The following is a 20,948-nucleotide window of genomic DNA, read 5'->3' on the forward strand; positions in this document are numbered from 1 at the left end:
AAAAAAATAAAGTGTGTCAATACAAACCAACATCAAAATAAACTATTTAAATCTAGGCAACTGCCAGACAATTTACACGGCTTGTTTAAATGATGCTTCGCAGGGCTGATTTGGAATGTGCAGCATGACTGTTGTTGGAAGGAGGATGTGATTTGTAACCGCAAATCTGGTTATCTTTAAGTAGCTGCCTGAGTTGCTAACTTTTTTCACTGGTTAGGTCATGGAGCAGCAGCCATTTCCTAGCAATACATCGATATTATACAAGAGCGTTTTTGCAAGCACTTTAAAAACATTTGATTTGGCTGCATCCCTTCTGTTGCTGGGGTGATACGGCTGGGTGGCGGATGCACAAAGAATAGGGAGCTGGGCCTGTGAGCCATCGTCTCCCCAGCTGCGATGCTCAGGCATTTATCGCCACACCACCTTCCCCGGTTTTAGTGGTTTATTTTCGCAAGTAGTCCACCCGAGTGTAGGGTGTGCTTGTTTAATAGCTTATCAATAACAAAATCTTATCATTGATGTTTCTTAAATAAATTATATTCCTAGGTGTGCCTGCATTTCCAACCAGTTGCCCCAAACCTGCTGCCATAAAATTCACTGCTTTTCAACTTTATTTAACTTCATCTTGCTCAGGGTTTGATGCTTCACATGCAGACACTTAGCTTTTCCATGCTTCTTCACTGAAACCAGTTAGAATAATGGAGAACAAATCTAAGTTCCTCCTCACCAGTGCGTGCAAGATCAAAGAGAGGGGAAAAGGGGATAGCTGGCTGACTGGGACAGTGATTCCTCTTGGACGCTGGTGTCTTACTGGGTGCTTGTCCGGTCATTTTTTTCTGTGTCATTTGCAAAGTTTCCCTGACAGGGTGTTGCAAACACCTGTGACAACACTGGTGCGTGTCAAGCAGTAGATGCCAACGCAAACTTGGATCTTTGGAGTTTTGATCTAAAATGGAACATTTGCGATGGGATTTTAAATCTACAAATATTCAAAGAAGGCGTGCGCGGAGTGCATGTGCCGCGGTGCAAGCACCGTAACAGAAAGCCCTGATGCTGGGCTCAATCGTCGTGCCTTCAGTCCATCCCAGGGTATCCAGCACCGCTCCGAAGAGCTACTGGTGATCTGCGGGGGGTGTGTGTGTGTGTGTGTGTCTGTGTTACGATGCGCAGCCCCGCTCGGGGGCCGCCCGCCTCCCCCCTGCTGCATTTCAGGAGGGAAGGGGCGCCGGGGAGGCGGCCCGAGGGCAGCGCCACGTCGCACCGCCGTCCCCCCCCGCCAGCCCGGGGGGGGGGGGAGGGGGGAACGGACGTGGGGGCGGGGGGTGGCGGTGCCAGCGCTGCTCCGCTCCGCTCCGCTCCAAACTGCGCAGCCCCGCGGCGGGGGTGGGGGGAGCCGGCGCCGAGGCTGCTCCTCCCCCGTCCCCGGGTGGGAGCGCTTCATCCACGTTTGCAAGTTTGCAGCGGCGGGAGGAGGAGCGGGAGGGCCGGGGCGGGCGGGCGGTCTCCCTCTCTCCCTCCCTCCCTCCTTCCCCTCCTAGTGCATCCTGCGGCTGCCCAGCTCGCAGCCCTCCATGGCGGGGCCGGCGGCCGTGCGGCGGCGGGGCCCCGGCTGCGGCGCACTGCTGCTGCTGCCGGCGCTGCTGGTGAGCTGGGCGGCCTGCCAGGCGCCGCCGGTGCCCGCCGCCGAGCCCCCCTGGGACGGCGCCGACGTCCGCGTCGAGCGGCGCTTCGTGCCCGACAGCTGCCCGCGGGCCGTCCGGCCCGGAGACTTCGTGCGCTACCACTACCTCGGCGCCTTCCCCGACGGCACCCGCTTCGACTCCAGGTCTGGCTTGCGCCCCGCCTCGGGGCTTGGCGTGCAGCCCCCCCCGTCCCCGGGGTGCAGCCCCTGGGGTTTGTGGTTGCAGCCCCCTCGGGGTTTGGTTCGTGTGAGGGTGCGCTTTGGGGAGAGGAGGGGAGCGAGGGGTGCTGTCCCCACGAGGGTGCTTTTGTGGGTGTTCGGAGGTGGTGGCGGCGCTGGATGGAGGCCGCGGTTGAGGTGCAGTTCAGGGCCCGCTGCTCTTCCCAGCTGTGTCCCGCCGTGGCTCGTGAGCCCTTTTGGGGTGACCAGTTGGCAGCAGGTCAGTGGCAAGCTGGGCAGTGCTGTACAAGCGAGAACGCAGGACGCACAGGCCACCGTGGGAAGACGTCTTCGAAACATGAAGGGGCAGAGAGCTGGGGTGTGACTGCTGGGGACTGGGGGCGAGACCTCTGCCGTGGCTGGGTCCAGTTCGCAGTAGCTGGCGCGCCCCGATGGGTCCCCACCACGTTCTGCCAGCTGCTTCTCCAAGGCGCTGACCAGGAGCTTTCCGCTCTGAGAGAGAAGACCATAAGGATATTCGGTTAGCCTGGTAAATGGGGGTGTATATGGTATGGCATTCTCTCACAGTATTTAGTGATTTCCTGCCTGTTTCTTTCTGTACGTTTCCTATGTCTTCTCCAGGCTCAGACCTACTTGAATGCAAACATTTCTGAATCATTATGTTTGCCAGAAATATAAGAATTCTCAGGCTGTGCTTACACAGAAATTTTTGGCTAAGTTACCCTTGAATAAATGTGACTTATGTACAGTGAAGCACCTGGCCACTTTCCTACTGTTATTTTGGGATCAGGAAGCCTAAATAGTGGGATCAGGAAGCCTAAATAGTGGGATCAGGAGATTGTGAAGGGTGCTGCTGCTGCTGACAGCTTATTTGAGTTTTTTTGCTTCATTCATTGCCATTGATCAAAGTATTCCTCGGAAAGAAAAAACAAAATGTATTTTCAGTAATCCCGGTAATCTTCCTTGTGCTTTGAGGAAAATCTACAGCCTTAGGGAAATAACTGTCCTTCAAAGTAAGCTCAGCTCTTCCTCTGGAGCTGACTGTACTTCAGTACGCCGGTAGTGCCACTTCACCAGCACTTCTCTGGATAAAGTGCGGGATGCGGTAGCTGGTGGTTCAGCTGGCGTTGGTGCAGTTTGAGTGAAAAAGCACAGCAAGGACAGCGAATTCACTGGCAACTGACAGTCTCGGAAAATAAGTCTTAGCTGCAGATGTGAGGACACACAAAGGCACCGTCCTCACGGCTCAATTTACAAATATGCGACAACTGGAAAACCAGCCATGTGTTCAGAAATGTGTTTCTGATTTCTACAGATACGTACTGAGGCTTACTCATACGCTGAGCTGTACCAGCACATTGCTGCACTGAGGCAGGGCACCCGGAGGGGCTTCCCAGGTGCTGGCTCTCCTTTAATTCCAAGTTTCTTGTCATTTGGCTCTGAATTATTTGGGGCAGGAACAGGCTGTGTAGAACTGTACAGCATTTATCTCTTTGGGTCCTCTAAATATCAGTGAATAAGTAGTAACGATGATAGTCTAATCTAACTTGGGTGTTTGTATGGCCGCCTTCATTTCAAAAGGGTGCAAGAAGTCAGGTTTGTTCAGCTCGTGATTTTTTTTCTAGATGGCAGCTCATGTTGACATACATTTTTGTTGTTCACTAACTATAGTTTTTTTTAAAATTGATGAGAGTGGTCTATCATGTTAAGACAATGGAAAATTAGGAGGGTTTTATGTTCTGTAGGTTAATGGAAGAAATATTTTGGAGTATTTGTCATAAAATCTTCAATGTTCCCTGCATACAAATTAAAGCTATTCAGTCAATTTATACTAAAATTAGCCTGTTAGAAAGCCCGTTTTTCTACCTGAGTTGCTACCTGTTTTGTTGGGGTTTTTTTAAGTTTATGAAAGTGCTTACCAGCATCAGTTTAGTCAAACACTACTATGAAATCAGTCTAGAAATACTCTAGGTGTTGAACTAAGGGCAGTTTTACTTTGTTTCTTCTTCAGCTGCTGAAAATGTTCTTGAGATTTAAAATTATTTTTCTGTATTTCCAAGTAGGAGGTGGTAATACTGCTCTTCTTGTTAACAGGCTGTTGACAAAGTCTTAGTAATGATGACTGTGTCACATAAATTAACTAATGTGCCTGTTTATTCTTTTTTTTTTCCTCCATCAGTATTTGCATTTTTATTTCCATGGCCATAAAATGATTTGCATTTTAAAATCTGAATTTAATTGCCTAGCCATCTGCTGTTGATTTGGTAAATTCGGCTAGTAGAAACTAATTTTGCTTAGTTTTAAGGAATCTGCAAAGTCAGTCCTGCAAAGCTGAATGATCTGTTCACTGCTTTGTTCAGTTCTCTGCTTTAGCATCAATGTTTTCTTAATTGCAGGTTTATTTTTGGCAAAAAAAGCTCTTCTGTTTTAGGTCCATGCCAGATGAATTGCCAAGCTTTGTCAATTGCTACAAAATACCATTTTTGGGGGTTTCTTAAAACCTATTATGTTATTAATCTTAACTTAGTCATGTTTCTGTACGTATAATAGAATCTGTCAGGAGCTAATTTAAATATTTTCCATCCTTGCCTGGGAGTAGGAATATTTGTGCAACCAAAAGTGAATGCTCTGTATTGAGAGTTGTCTATTTTAAGGGAAATGTTTGCCAGAAAAAAAAATGATGGAGCAAACAGAGAGATCACTCAGTAAAATATTTGAGGGACTGGAGGCACTGGGACTGTTAGGAGGCTCAGTATGTTGTGGAAGTGATGTGTATAGTCTTTGAAGGAACGTTTGACATCATTTCCCTAGCGATATCTAGCTACTGGCTGCTTTCCAGACTATTCTAGCAGGCAAAGAGGCACAAGCCTTTTTTTTTTAATTATTTTTTTCCAGTGCGGCCTTTTATCTGGGGAAAAAAAAAAGATCCTTTAAATTATAAAAGGAATTTGAGAAAATGGAAGCAGTAAAAGCTTAAGAATAGGCATGAAGCTTTTGAAATGCTTCCTGCCGCATGCTTATACATTGATTAAAAAAATTAAATAACAGCAGTAATTCAGGCACAGCAAAATGGGGTCATTGTGTGGATTTAAGGTAGTCAGACTAATCACATAAGCTAATGTTGGTGTTCTCCTGTGGTAACGCTGCTGCTCTCCGTGCTCTCTGGAAAACTGTAAATCATTGAAGCGTAATTTCTTTTCCCTTTCAAATGTTCATGTATTATCACAGTGGAAGATCATTCAGCTGGGTATCTTGATTCTTGATCTGGCAAACTCGCTGTTTAAAGCACATCTCTATTTTTTGCTATTTAAGTCTTAATGACATGAGAGCTGGGAATGTAGAGGAGGAAATAAGTAACCAGCTGGAGAAAATAAATAACCAATTGGCAAATCACAAAACTGTTACTCGAAAAGGCATCTTTTCCCTTTCCTCTTGTCCCACAGAGAGTCCCCAACTGTGAAGTCTCATGTCATAAAGCTTATCAATCTCGCGTAATATTTTTGTGGTGTTACTCACCAAAATCAATATGCTGAGATCCCACTGTGGGAGCAGTCCTCCTTTCATATCTTGTAATAGTGTTTAATTTTTCTTTCTCATCCGTAATTTTCCAGTGCTGCTTATAGTATTAGTGTGTAAATTAGCCGTTTGTAGTTACGGGCTTCGGGTGCGTGTGGTATACATTGCACACTGCTAGAATGTGTTTCAGATAGACGGTGAGCAGTGAACAGAAGGAGAGCTGGGTTGAAGTCTCAGAAATGCTTGGATTTGCCCCTTCCCTTAGCAGCTGTCTAATGATAAAGTTACGCTAAGAGGGCAAGGGGGGAGACAAGGTACGGTTAAACTCTCAAAAAAAATAGTGGAATGGTGGGTAAATGAACTGCTAACGTTTTTGCCTGCTTTTCCCCCTTTAGCTATGACAGGGGATCCACATTCAACGTGTTTGTGGGAAGAGGTCAGCTTATTGCTGGGATGGACAAAGCTCTGGTCGGCATGTGCGTGAATGAGCGGCGGTTCGTGAAAATTCCCCCCAAGCTCGCCTACGGAAGTGAAGGCGTCTGTAAGTGCAGCACCAGGCCAGTGAATAGCTGGTTGTGCAAGTGATTCAGCAGAGCGGATAGAAAATGGAGTCACAGAAGAGAAGGGCAGAAATTGCAAGTAGTGAATTTCGGAGAGGTTCTCCCCTGCTCAGGGGTGTTTGTTAAGCCTATAGCCTAGCTAATCTCTCCAGGCTCCCTCTGCATGCTGAAGGAAGAGTTGTTGACTGTAGAGGACCTTCAGCAAATGAACCTTGCTACTAAAGATAACTATTTATTTATACCTACCTCGCTGTTAAATACTTATTGTGGTTTGGCATTGCAGTGCGGCACAAGGTCTTGTCAGTGCCAAAAGCAGCTTTGCTCTACAGACTCATAGAGGCAACAAAGCTAAATCAAGATCGGTTTGCCTGATGGACATATTTGATAACAGTTCATGTTGCCAGATTCCCCCCCTTAAGTAGCTGCAACAGTGACAAGGGGCCAGAGGGATATAAGCATAACAAGGGGTAAGGTGTGCATTATGCGGTTTTTTTTTTTTTTTAGGGTATGTGTGGATTGGTTCCCTTTTCGCTGATGCCCTGTAGAAAAAGGGGAGTAAACCTGGTTGTGTTGTTTTGCTTTTGCAGCTGGTGTGATACCCCCCAATGCTGTGCTCCATTTTGATGTGCTCCTGATAGATCTTTGGAACTCGGAGGATGAAGTGCAGGTTCAGACTTACTTCAAACCTGAGAAGTGTCCTCGGACAGTCCAGGTGTCTGACTTTGTACGATACCATTACAATGGAACGTTCTTAGATGGGACCCTGTTTGATTCAAGGTACGCAGCTGGGTTGTGTGTCTTTGTGTCTTTTAATAGGTATCTGATGTCACTTTAAACCATCGCTTCCTCCCCCTTCACTGGTATAACAATTAATGCTAATTGCCCAGAAAGACAAGAAATGAAAGCTGGCGTCATATAAGTGTCAGTAATTTATTCAGGGATTATGGGACAGCAGTACTGACTCAAACCAATAAAACAGTACATTATTTCTGCGTAAGCATTACGAGCCCAGATCCTTTCTTTTTAAAAATTTCATTCCCTCTGTCTGTATTACTATTTATTGCAGTCAGCTAATAGTTTTCGTAACCACTGCAGCATACCTATTCAAGTTAGGTCCAAGCTTTATAAACTAAGCAGAGTTCGTGATGAAATTGAGCTAACACTTTCATACTGAGATTTTAAGTTTACAGCATGTGTACTTCATTAAAGTTCTGTGGAAAATGATGCTTTAATAACAGCTGCCATTATGTTTGTGAGCCACTTGTCAAAACCTCTGTTAGGTTTGTGAAATAGCTAAGCACTCTGAAAAACACTACCCAGCCAGCCCTTGGTAAATCAAGGAGCAATATTTTTGGAGCAGCAAGTTGTGAGTTATATTGTGCATAGCATGTGGCTTTTAAAGATTAATATTGTTACTTCCTGTGGCTGTCTGACATTTGGTTGTGGGTTGGTTTGGGTTTTTTTTTTTTGGGTGGGGTTTTTTTTTTTCCTTTTTCATTTTTAGCCATAATCGGATGCGCACTTACGATACCTATGTGGGAATTGGATGGCTGATTCCTGGTATGGACCAGGGTCTCTTGGGAATGTGCGTAGGAGAGAAGCGCATTATCACAATACCACCTTTCCTGGCATATGGAGAAGAAGGAGATGGTAAAAGTTATTCTTCTTTTCTTTTTTTTTTTTTATCCAAGTCATCCATATTTTAGAACAAACTTGTACTTTGTGTATTTTAAATTTATGGGCAGCATTATTACCCATTTCAGACAGATGGAACAAAGTGATGGAAAGAGAGGTTCAAAATGGATTATGTACAGGATTGGACTGATTAGAAAGTACAAGATTTTTTTTTGAATTTAAACAGTAAGTTGCTTAACAGACATATTGTTGATACAATTGTAATCTTTATATACTGAAATTTTATTTCATTCAGATAATGTAATCTGTGATTAATATCTAGTGGCTCCAAAAACTTGGAAGTCAGGTAACTGCATAATTCTTTCAATGACTGCCACAGAGAGCAGAAAACTTTTGAAAAAAGAAACATGTATTTTTAGTTCCAGTTTTGTTCTTTTTTTTGCAACCAATGCCCTAGTAATAACTACGAGATGGATTAATTGTCCTATGAGACTGTATGCAGCCTCCAGGTCATATACAGAGGTCCCCATGTTAAATGAGGGGGCAGTTAGGTATAGTTTGGGACTCTTCGTTAAATTCTTTCTCTGCTCTAATGTTTAAGGATGTGTCTGTGGTGTACAAGGTTTCATATCCCTTCCATGACTTCATTACTATTAACTGTGGTAGCCATCTCCATGGATAAGAAAACTTTGTGGAGTTATGTTTTAAAATTTTGCCAAGATCTTGAGCTCAATGGTTCTCAGTCAAAGCAACCCGCACTATAATTTGTGTATTGATGGAAAGGTACTTTTTCACTGAGATACTCAATTTACCCTTCTTCAACTTCCATCATGTGGTCTCCTGTTTTGATGTTAACAGGATGGGAAGAGCGGATGTACCAAATTTTATTCTAATGGTTATTTTATGCACTTTCATGAAGTGTGTTGGAAATACTGGTAGACTAAACCATGCAGCTCAGATGGAGCTGGTGTATATTGACTAAGATGGGTGTTGCTGAAGAGGCTGTTGTTTTTAGTGGGGCAGTGCCATCACAATAGGAACAGGATGAAATAATTGAGTTGGAGAATTGAGTGACAAACCCAGACATGAAACAAAAAATGACTGACTAGAAGCAGATTACGCTAATTTATTTTGGGAGGGGAGGTGCTTGATATTCGGCAGTAGGTTACTTTTCTTCAGCAAACATGTTTAAGCTCCTTCTGGAACACCTGCTATGTCTTACCAATTTTCTGCTCTAACACTTCTGTAGGTAAGGAGATCCCTGGCCAAGCTTCCCTCGTCTTCGATGTGGTTTTGCTAGATCTCCATAACCCCAAAGATGGTATTGCTATTGAGAACCAGCACGTGCCTGAATCTTGTGGGCGGAGAAGCCAGACAGGAGACTTTCTCCGATACCATTACAACGGCACACTTTTGGATGGCACATTGTTTGATTCCAGGTAACCAAACCATTCAGCCCTACAGATCCCATTTCCAGTTTGACTCGTCTGTCTTGTCCATAATATACCCAAATACAATTCTTTGCTTTTCCTTCCTTTTTGAAATTTTTGAGTGGAGTTGGAGTCTTCTTAAAAAACTCGTAGAAAACTTTTCAATATGGGAAGGAAGACTAAGACCTATTTTGTATTATGACAATATCACAGACGCCATCTAGGGGTTGTGATCCACCTGGTGAAGCTGAGTATGCTTTAGACATGCATGCCTGAAGACTCTTTGCCCCATGGAGTTTATCTGCCAAATAGGTAATAGTACTGAAGGGAGAGAAAATACATATTATTCTCATTTTATGTCCTGAGAATTGTGAGTCAGTGGGCTAGTGCACAGTTTGAGGTTGATCTCAAGACAGTCTTTCCATTTGTTCTTGAAAACTGTTTGCATTTTGAAGGCTAATGTCTTTCAAGACTGAATTCAGCAACAGGGTTTCTGTGATAAAGGAAGAGGGATTGCTGTCACATCAAATTCAAAGCTCTCTTGGGCACATGAACCTCATGTACAGAATTATATGACGAATAATACCCTTGTAGCTTCCTGTCACTTTTGTTTGCTCTTTAATGAGCAGTACATTACTTTCCCACTCCAGCTTTCAGAACAGCTGGCACAAGTAGCTAAAAAGAGTTGAAAATGAGCCACTGTAAAATGTTTTGCAAAATAAACTCATGGAAAAATGTTTAGTACTACTACAGCTGCTGCAAGCTGAAGATCAGGATCAGTTTGCAAACGTAAGCTGTGTAGTATGCCACGTGTGCTACTTCCCATGAGGAGGAGTCAGGGAATTGTATGTCACATAATTGAATTGAGGTGCGGTAAGGTTCAGAATCAACCTTGACCTCCCCGTTCAGCTGCCCAGCTTGGTGGGAGGATAGAAAGCAGGAGACCTGCATCAGCAGCCATCACTGTAGACCTTAATTTACAGTTTTTGAAAACTTGTAAGTTAAGAACTTAAAGCTTATCCACAGTGCACCTGCCCAGAATCTCTCTTTTTTGAGCTGTAAATGAGTATTGTCTGTAGTAATTAAACAATTTTTGAAAATGGCTGTAGTATTTGTATTAGGGTTGTTGTCAATAAATAGTAATAAATGCTTTGTAGACAGCAGCCTCTACATCATTCTAAAGTGCTGACAGTTGTTCGAGGGCTTATTCGTTAGAGCGTTGTATCCTGGCTTGCTGCAGAATTTACAAGAAAGGCCAATATCTAACAAGTATCTATGAAGAAATATAGCAGCTAACAATAGTTATTGAAAGCCTTGGAGTTGTCCAGGAGAAAATTTCTCACTAGTATAGGGAGCATGCCAAAAGCACTGCGAATGGCTGGGGTCGAGAGCTCTAATAATCTTTTCCTTTGTTTTTTTTCCTCTGCAATATTCAGCTGCAGAACTGCCCCTGCGCAGCTCAGCCAGGGCTGTCTGGACTTAAAGCAGTTGAATAAACCTCTGAATTACATCAGGCTCTGTACTGGTCTTGCTCTTTCCCAGAGTTACCTCGTAAAGATGAATTAAAACCTTTCTGCCTTCCCTTCCTTGGGTTGTGCCTTCATGTAGCATGCCTTGAAGAAAGGCAGAAGACAAACACATCCTTGTAATAGACATCATTTCTTGTAGGCTTATTTTATTCTGTCATTAGGTGTTGAAGCAGATCCTTCAACCTACGTATAAGTGATTGGCGTAGTTTGGAAGGGAGGGATAGTATTGATACTGTTTTGGTGTCATGACTCATTTTAATGCTGTGCATCCCAGGAGAACCTATTTATCCCACCTCCTCCTTGTAGTAGTTGAACTACATAGCTGTGGTTGCAAAATGAGATAGTCTAAAGGGTGTCTCATGAAAATGAACATAAACTATATCTAGTTGATAAGCACTTACTGAAGTAGAGTCAGGGCAGAGGAAAATTTAAAGGAGAAAATCGATTTTTTTCAGTTACTTATCAAAACATGTTTTCTGTTTAGTCTAAAATACATAAATAAGTGAGATTTTCTTTCAAGGTATAGTAGAAACATATTTGTAAATAAGCTGTTCCCTAGCCAGGGTCCCAGTACTGGTTAATAAATGACGCATGCATCACTGACTGATAAAACTTGGTGGCCTAGATTCATTGAACATGGTAATTGCATTGTGCCTCTCTGGTGCTAGTTAATGACTGTGTGTTTGACCTTAACTGGTTTAAGAATTGTGTTGCAGACCTGTTGCAAGATTCTGTGTTTTCTCGAGCACATGTGACACTGCTAAAATGTGGATATTTTCCATAGCTATTCACGAAATCATACATATGACACCTATGTCGGGAAGGGTTATGTGATTGCTGGAATGGATGAAGGTTTGCTAGGTGTATGCACTGGTGAAAAAAGAAGAATAATAATCCCCCCTCATCTTGGATATGGAGAAGAAGGAAGAGGTGAGCTTGACTTTTCATTCAAGTCTTCCATAATTAATGATGTTTCCTTTATTGTTTAGTGCATCTGTGTGTAGTTCCATTTTTTGGCATTTGAAAGGCTTATGAATTAGTTCACTATTTTGTGCACATGCAACTGACAGGATTACACCCAGAATTCGCAAAATTATTTTAATTAGCTAAATAGGTAGGACGATAAGAATGCAGAACAATCTCACATGTAATTGATGACCTGAAATTATTTGGATAATTGGTGTTCCAGGCAGACTGGTACTTGGTGACCTGAACTCATTTGGATAATCAGTGTTTCAGACAGACTGGTACTTGGATGCCAGGAGCTCTGCAGTGTGAGATCTTCCTTCCTGTGTGTCTTAACAAGCTCTGTATGCTGAAGGAATTCATTGTGTTAAGTTTTCTTTCCTGTTCCTTGCACAGCCACAGGTTTTGTGGACTCCTAAGCTGCCTCTGTAAACGGTAGATGCATGTAACAGCAAAGTATCTGTGTATGTATAACATACAATTAACATTCCTTTGGGAAAACTCATTAGTACCTAAAAAGATTGCTGTGAGAGATTTAATATGATAACGCTTCTAGCCGATCACAGTTTTATGGCTGGTGTTTCAAAAGGTACCTCCTGGGATGTTATTTGGAAAAAGTGACTTAGAAGGAAAGCCTCTTTTCTGGGAATGCAAATTCTGTGCTGTTGATTTGGGAATTAGACTCCTCTGCCAACAAACCCCATTCCTGGGTTTGGATGTGCCTGTCAATCCTGGTAATGCCATCACACATTATCCTGAGAAGGGAGGGAAGAAGTTGCTTGCTATCAGGACATTTTAAGGAAGTGTAACCTTTTAGACATAATGGCATTCCTTGAAGCATGAGAAGTCCTACAAGAATTTTGATGATCAATTATGAATTGGTACATGAAACACAAATCAGTTATTTGTGGTCACAGGAAATATGTGGTTATTGCTTCATTTCTGCATAGTTTTCAAATTCAGAATAAAGGCAATTTTTTCCTTCGCTGTTGAACTGAGCGTGTGTTTAATGCTTTTCCACTGGTTCTCTTTCCTACATTGGATGCAGCTTGTATCTGTTGCATACAGAGGAGATGCAATTCTTTAATTCTGGGCGAGAAGGGCAAAATGACTCAGTAGCAGACACAGTGGGAATACATATTCCTACGGGGTGCAGTACCTGGTCATCATAAGCCTATTTGGGTACCATTTCTTTCTCTACTTGCCTAATTTGCTTCCTATTTAGGAAAGATTCCAGGATCTGCAGTGCTGGTCTTTGACATCCACGTGGTTGACTTTCACAACCCCTCAGATTCGGTCAGCATTACTGTTAACTACAAACCTTCCAACTGCACCGTACTGAGTAAGAAGGGAGATTACTTGAAGTATCACTACAATGCTTCGCTCCTGGATGGTACTTTGCTAGACTCGACGTGAGTATATCACCTGGTAAAGAAAATAGCCCTAGCAGCTGTGAAAGCAGAATGAATTGCCTGCGAAGCGCGCTGGCAGGGAATAAAGAATTTTTAAGTAAAAAATTGAGTATTTATGTAAAATGTGTTTTTCATTTTATGTCTGCCTGCCTAAGATATATAGGAGGAGGAAAAGAAAAAGACAGTCTATCATAGCATAGTGAGAGAACTGGGAACAAGGAGGATGTAGGAGCGTGTTGGGGAAGAACATAAACGCTACAGGTGGAGTGATGAAACAGGTTATCTGCATGGCAGTCTGTTTAAATGGGCTAATTCAGGTGTCTGGGCCAGTCATACTAGAACGATGCAGGGCTCGGCATGAATGAACTGTCCAAGTTTATTCAGTTTCTTGGGTAGGATTTGCGCTCTGTGCTGACTCAGTGCTCCTGAGAGAGGTCTGGTAGGGCTACGTGGTGTAGTCTTGTGAAAGCTATCTTGAGTGTGGTTTATAGTAAATGTTCACCCGTCATGTCTATACCACGCATGGGTGCTAGTTTTCCTGTATTGTAGTGTTGCGGTAAGTGTCAGCATGGAGAAACTATCAGAGGGCTTGATCATGACTGTGATGATAATGTTCCTCTTCCTCCTTCCTGTTGACAGTAGGTTTGTGAGGGAAGCAAGAGATTGCTCCAGTCTGTCTCACAGAGAACTAAAGTGAGCCCATTGTACTGTTTGCTGCAGCTACAAGAATACTTCCGCTAGCTTTTTTTCTGCCTTCATCTTTTGGATAGCGCAAGTCGTCTAAATAATACTTTATTTTTGGAAGGGAAGTTAGGAAAAGCTATTTTTAAACAGGTTATAATTAACATAGGAAGCAGCTCATAGTTTTCACAGTGTACACAATAGCTTGCAGAGCTGAAAAGCTGGCTTACATGGAAGCATGTGATGTGATGCTGTAGGCAAGTATGTATGCAAGTAACGTGTTTGGATTCAAAACACCTTTTATATGGCAGGAATGCTGAATTCCCATTTTGTAGCAGGAACCAAGGGATGTCAAGACTGTCTTATTCAAAGCAGTTTATAGAGAATCAAAGATCATGAATCTTGTGCTCCTAATTTTAAGGCTGACCTCCTAGCCACTGAATTGTTTTCTTTCCAAATAATACTCTGTTGTACAAACATGTCCTGCAGTGGTACAGCCAAGCCAAATAACCAAAGAAAGGAGACCGACAGAAGAAAGGGTCCTGTTGTTGTGACACATACTGAGTAAAAAGTCTTAACACTGCATGCTCTGCTTTTAGAATCACAATACACGTTTAACTTCTGGGGTTTTAACTCGTGATAATTTCTAATTTTAGAAATGAGCCACCAGCAGCAAGGTATAATTCAAAATATAATATGGTTAAATAGCAGCAGTAGTAGTATACTTCCAAGCTGTCTTGTTTAAGTGGCTACTACATTATAGTGACTGATTTCATTAAAGGGATGGCTGATCCATGTGGATGCGCCCAGATACTTATAGGTTGGTAGTTCTGGGACAAATGTACATCTGGAATTTTTACATCTGCTGAAAAGTCCCAACTTCACTAGTTAAAAATATGTGAAAGGCAAAAGCCCTTATTTTGAGATAAAATACTTTGGGGGCTTAATTGGCAGGATTAATGATTTTAATTGGATTTCATTCAAGAAGCCTATAATTTTGGTACCAGAGGACTTGTCAACAGTAGGGACACTTCTGTTTGGTGTTGGCTGTAACTTGCTACCTTGAGAACAACTTCAGGTAACTGCTTGGTAGAACAGATCATTGGGCATGAAGTTAATTTTTGGCAATGACAGGACACTAACTAGAAACTGCTATTCCTGTGGTAATTTTGAACAACAGAAATTCTCTATTGTATGTTGAGCTTTTTTTATTTTTCTTCCCTTCCTCTCCAGACACAGCCTTGGCAAGACCTACAACATAGTCCTGGGATCTGGACAGGTGGTGGTGGGGATGGACATGGGCCTTCAAGACATGTGTGTTGGGGAACGACGAACAGTCGTTATTCCACCTCATCTTGGTTATGGAGAAGATGGAGTTGGTAAGTCGATGAAACCTGTTGCACATCCACTTAGCATCTCTTGAGTAACTGAAACACAAGTGTGCATGTTTTGTTATTTGCTATGCATTAGGACATAAGGTAAGTGTCTCTTAGCTGCTTGAATGGGATTTTTTTAGAGGTTTTTCATTTCATTATTTTAGACAACTCCCCCCATTCCCCAATGAAATGAACATACTGTCTGTGTTGCATTTTAAGTCATACTGTTACTATGGCCAATAGAAAGACCATCCCAGTACAAAAGGGAACACACCCCCCCAGTAATGTTGCTTTGTCAAAACGGAAAGCTCCAGGCACTCTGGTGTTGCAGAGGGATGTAAACACTGTTCTCCGTGATAGGGAATTGGGTACCCATGCTTGGACATGCGACGTGTTATTCAGGAAACAAAACTGAAGGGGACTGTTCAGCACTAATATATTAGAAAATTCAAAGAAAAATCAAAATTCAGAAACTACATAAACTGAATGTAAGATGTGAAACAGTGTATCGGTGCTGTTGAAACCTCGACACCAATACATTTAAGGCAGTTTGCTCTGTTTGCGGCTTATCAATTTTTAATGACAGGGACAACAATAATAAAAAGAACAATATAGAAGTGACAAGACCTTTCATATCCCAGTATGTGTGCTTGTTACTGGTCTTCTGAGTTAAAAGACTTGAGGGAAAGGAGTCTATCAGGAGATCACCAAGATCAACGAACTCTGATATGTATGGAAACAGTTGCATAAGTTGCTCCGTTCTTTGACTAGCTCCAGAAGAGTTTGTCTTTTATAAAGACTGTCTGTCAGGCATCATGTGCCAAGCTTAATGGAGAATTAATTTGTGATAAGAGATAAAGAAGCATTTTCACTTGTACTTGTCTTCCATGAAAAATTATGAGTATTATATATATGCAACATTTTATACTGTTATATTAAATTGCATAGTTATATATAATAAATTGAAAATTTCCTCGTAACATCAAAAGTCTGCTGTGTTAAATATCTGTCATAGGTATTTGCCATCATTCAAATTACATTCGATATACATGGTCTGAAACATTGCATGATTGTTAGTGTTCTGGTATATACCCAGATATCTGAAGAGATTGCTTGTTTGCTACTGGACAGAAATTAGAGGTGACCTCAATTTTCTTTTTCAAGGATAAATTAAACTCCTTCCACGGTTTCATTGAGGTAACATCCCAAGCTGTTGCAACACTGTTGAGTCTGTCAGTAGCACCTTGATACACAGTGTATCGGCGAGATAAAGGAAAATGGATTCATTCCTGCAGTTTTACCTTTATAAGTAAAAAAATGGATGCAGTTTTATTATGAAAGCTTCCTCTATGTTTTGATCACCTCTGCTGACGTGAACAGGAAGATTTGGTGGGCTTGGGATCACGAGGCTTGGGGATCACAGTAGAGAAGTGCCTGTTGGAGCAGGAAGAGAAATTTAATTACGGATTAAAAGGAAATATACCCTTCAATGTAAGTGAGGATAAATACCCCTCTTTGCCATTTGTTGTGACAGAAGGAGAAGTGCCTGGTAGTGCTGTATTAGTTTTCGACATCGAACTGCTGGAACTGGTGTCTGGCTTGCCTGAAGGGTACATGTTCGTATGGAATGGGGAAGTCTCTCCCAATCTTTTTGAAGAAATAGACCAGAATCACGATGGAGAGGTTCTTTTGGAGGAGGTAAGCTGAAACAGTGAAAACACTTGCAGTGGTTTTCACCTACCACCATCATCAAGATGTTTTCTCCCAGCACCATCAATGCAGGTGTTAAAGAATGGGGTCTCTCCTCTTCTCCTCCTCTTCTTCTGACATGGTGTGTGTTTGTCAAGTTAACAGGAAGGCAGCGTGTCAGTTAAAACATGGTTATTTAGCTTTAGAGATAGAACCAAAAAGAAAAAAGAAATACAAGAATGGCCATACTACTTAAGATCATTTAGTATTGTGGTCGCCTTGGTCAATGAGAGATACTTAGGGCACAAGTGTAAGAGGCAGAGTTAGTATTCAGCCATCTTTCACTGTATCAGCCTTCTCAATGTTAATTAGAAGTCTATGGTGAACTCTTGAGCCAAAGCTGAGCCTGCAGCAGTGCATCCAGGAACTGTGTAATCACTTCTGGAGCCTAGCAGTGCTCCTTCCACAGGTGAATTGTGTGCTGTGTGAACAAGTCCTTCCCCTTGCTTGCTTTTAAAATCTGCAGTGTGAGAGTGTCATTGGGTGCCCTAGTTGAAAGCTGCTTGCCTTTGCCACATCATCTCTGATAATATAAACCTCCATGAGGTTTTCCTCTGTGTTTTCTCTTAACTGAGGAGTTCTATTTTTTTATTCTCTTCTTAAGTCTTCTTTGTCACCTTTCTCTGTCATTCTGTTTTGTGTCCTTCCTTGCTGGAGTGGTGCTGCCTGCAGCGCTCAAGGGGCAGGCTGTGGCCCTATGGAACAGCATGAGATGCCTTTGAACATTTTAACAAGACAATGGGGTAGAATGAAAATCTTGTTTTCCCTTTTCCTAGCACTCTCTTCCATCTCTTTGTTTTCCTTCCTTCTCCATCTTCTCTCTTGTGTTTACCTCCACTTCTGCCCTTGCAGCGAAGAAAAGAGCTTTTACCAGTCTAGAGCATGAGTGAGGTAGGATGTGACTGTTGCTATCCACGTCCTTCTGGTCACCTAGCAAGGAGGAGAAGGAGAAGCCAAGGAGATATGAGAGGATGCTTGGCCTAAAAGCTGTAAATGAATGTCAGCAGTAGCTCTCATTGCTGAAGGTTATTTAACAAGTAGCGCCAGAGATAACAGTAATTGGAAAACTTGTGTTTGATTGTGGACTTTCTGTTTTTGGCAAGCCAGCAGTATGACTTCTGTCAGGTGTTGTCTCATCACCTTGAATAACTTCATCATACGTATCAGGAAAAGGATTTTTAGGGAAAACTAACCTTGTAACCTTGCAACCTTCCCCACCATGGAGTCAAGCGGAAGGCATAATTTAACAAATCTCGTGGTATCCTGATACTGAAAGTCTCATTTCTGTGTTTCATTCTTCTTTCTTGCGTGTCGTTTCTTGTAAGATGCAGGTGGGTGTCCGTTTTACAGTGTGAACCTCTTGTATCAGCATGCGAAATTAAACCCCTTCTGTCCATATAGACCTGTTCCTGTGTCACTCTCTGTTCAACTCATCTTCTCCCTAAATTATGAAAAAGAATTTTTCTTGTTATGGGTCCAGGACCCACTGGAATAAGTGAGGAAATCCCTGCTGAGCTCCACAAAGAGTGATTTAACCTCATGTGCCTGTCCTAATTAGTCCAGTTTAGGTTGTAAGCTTTATAGGATAGTAACAGCATACTTTTACGTACACTTAATAAGTAGTAAAATGCTGAATAGTCAACAGCAAATAAATGCTACTTTTATAAAGACTCTTCAGTTTTAAATGTCTGTTTCATTGTGAGCTGTTTTCTCCTCCTTTCCCTCCACTTAGTTTTCAGAGTACATTCAAGCTCAAGTCGATTCTGGCAAAGGGAAACTAGCTCCTGGTTTTGATTTTGAAAAGATTGTTAAAAATATGTTCACCAATCAAGACCGGGATGGAAATGGTAAAGTTACTGCTGAAGAATTCAAGTTGAAAGACCAGGAGGCCAAAGAGGAACACGATGAACTGTAAAGATAAGAAAAAAGAAGAGTCCTGAGCTGACCTACTGTCAGGGGTTTCGGCAAGCATGTTTCTGAAAGGTTAGCACTCGGATAGATAGCCTGTGTCTGCCTGTGCCTATGTGCCCGTAGGCTGTTAAAATAGGAAGAGATTTTCTGTTGGAATTGTTAGGTATATTTGAAAAAAGTGTTAAGTGCCTCAAGATAGGATGTAAAAACAGATAAAGAGTGTACTGCCATACATGGTATCGTGAACCACGTGGTCTGTTTTTATGCTAAAGATTAGAAGTTTTCATTGAACAATACACAGTCACTTGGATGGATGGATGGATGGTAGGGAGAAAACTTACCGAGTGCTTTTAAAAGAGTTTTAAAAAACCTTCTGTATCTGAAATATTTGTGCAGGAGAACGAACCAGAAAATATTCCCCATGAAAATAACATGTAAAAATTGTCAGCCGTTGAGCCCGGTTCCTTTCGGAAGGCATGAGCACTCTTTCCAGTAACTGAACAAACTCATACGAGTATTTGCCAGCAGGAACTCTGATTTGCAAATTGCAGAACATGTAAATGATAGCTATGCCATTGCAAAATTTCCATAAGCTGTGAATTAAATTAAACAGGCCTAGAAGGGTAACCGTGTATATGTTGGGTTTTTACCTTACGAAATAAAAGGTTGCTACTATCTGTATTGTATTTAATTAATCACCTTGACTCTTGGTGGCCTGTTGAAACAGTGTTCCCATCAGTGATTCCCAAACCTTTCTAGTTGCAACCTTATTTATAGTTTTGTTAGACTTTAAACATTAGTATTATGGGGTCCAAATACTGTCATAAATACTGGATACAATTGATTTTGTGTTGGGCTTCTGTCTCCTATTTTGGGAATTGTTAGACTAAGGAGTAAGTACTTGGAGCTTATGCAGCAGAGCAGTCTGGCACGGCGAACAAACAAAAAGACAGTGATAGAATCAAGAAACAGACCCATCTGTTTGTGTCTGCAAACATTCTGGCCTACCCCTCAATACAAAATCAGGCCTGGGAGTGCTGTTTAGATTATGTGAACTCTTGAGACAATCACCCATTAGATCTATAAATGTAGCAAGCTGTTTAATAGAAAATACACTAAACAGACGTATTTTTCTGGAAGGCTGTATGATTCCCCCCTCAGTACACTCCATGTAAAGAGCACAAATAGGTATAGTGAGACACTGTCAAAGACAAGTAGAAAGGGAGTTGTGTTTCCATTATAAGCTTTGTGTCTAGTTTCTTGCTTTTCTTGATCTGTACATGTGGGTTGTAAGCTCCCTGAGATGCTCTTTTTAAAAACTGGTATTTCAGTTGGATGAAAACATTTTGTATTGGTTTTTAATACAGTTGTTACAGAAAGTGCAGTGAAATATTTTTTTGAGTTTGATACCATTAAATGTTGGATAACTGATCTTTTTGTTAAATAAAATGTCGATCAACTATTACTGTTAAAGTTTCTTTTTTTCCTGGCATTTTGATGGGTTGGGAACTTGCGTTGAAGCCAATAACCTTCATGCAGCTCTCTTTTGCACACAGCAGGCTTACCCTGAGTATGTTCAATATTGCTATTGATCTTCAGGAAAAATATTTTAAACTAAGGTTATTTGGTTCAAAACGGTTGAAAATAATAAACCACAATAAAAGATTTTTTTTTTCATATTTCATACAGGTGAAGTGAAGTCATTCTTCGGCTTTAGGAGGAGTTCCCTAAATTACCCATCCCATATTGCCATCAGCTGTGACAGTTGGGAGGGAGGGTGATGGTTCTCTCGGCTGGGGGCTCTGAGTCTCTCATTGAACAAAATTGTCTTACATGAGAAACAACATTTCATTCCCCAGGCTAGTGAAAGCAAACTCACTGGGCTTTGTATCTGAGGTTTGATGTTTTCACTCCATCTGTAGCTCAAAATACACATGTATTGCATGTAAAATGCTGGGAGTCTGGTCTGGTTTGATGTAAATACCGGCCCTTTATACCAGATGTAAGTGCCATGGATATCAGTGGATAGCACTTGCAATCCAAATGTTTATGACCTGAATGGCTCCTTAGAAGCGTTACCATCTTGTGAAAGCAGCTTTCTCAGAAGACTGTTGCACAAAATTTTCCCTTTTGTTTTATTTGGAAGTAGGTTGCTCGCCTGTCGCTGTGGTTCAAATGCATTGCTTCTGCACGCTTACAGCACTGAGATAAGGAGTGGGAAGCAAGTTGTGATGTGAGTGCTGCCAGAAGCAGTCCTCAGTGTGGAAACAACTCCTTACTCTGTTCTCATGTGTACCCCCAAAACTCAAGTCTGTCTTCTGG

The 20,948-nt window shown here is 42.0% G+C and overlaps 2 protein-coding genes across 2 annotated transcripts in view; one reads left to right on the forward strand and one right to left on the reverse strand.

The window, feature by feature from the left end:
* Nucleotides 1-20,948, reverse strand: part of LSM5 (LSM5 homolog, U6 small nuclear RNA and mRNA degradation associated) — a 756,742-nt gene that overhangs the window by 122,745 nt on the left and 613,049 nt on the right. The window lies entirely within an intron of this gene.
* Nucleotides 1,572-20,086, forward strand: FKBP9 (FKBP prolyl isomerase 9). The gene is made up of 10 exons (XM_050915822.1): nt 1,572-1,825; nt 5,773-5,918; nt 6,525-6,714; nt 7,442-7,587; nt 8,822-9,011; nt 11,316-11,461; nt 12,723-12,909; nt 14,824-14,969; nt 16,501-16,664; nt 18,448-20,086. The coding sequence occupies exons 1-10, from the start codon at nt 1,572-1,574 to the stop codon at nt 18,628-18,630; spliced, it is 1,752 nt and encodes a 583-aa protein (XP_050771779.1). The 3' UTR covers nt 18,631-20,086.

Source organism: Gymnogyps californianus, chromosome 2 (assembly GCF_018139145.2).
Source record: "Gymnogyps californianus isolate 813 chromosome 2, ASM1813914v2, whole genome shotgun sequence".
In the NCBI taxonomy this organism is placed as follows: domain Eukaryota; kingdom Metazoa; phylum Chordata; class Aves; order Accipitriformes; family Cathartidae; genus Gymnogyps; species Gymnogyps californianus.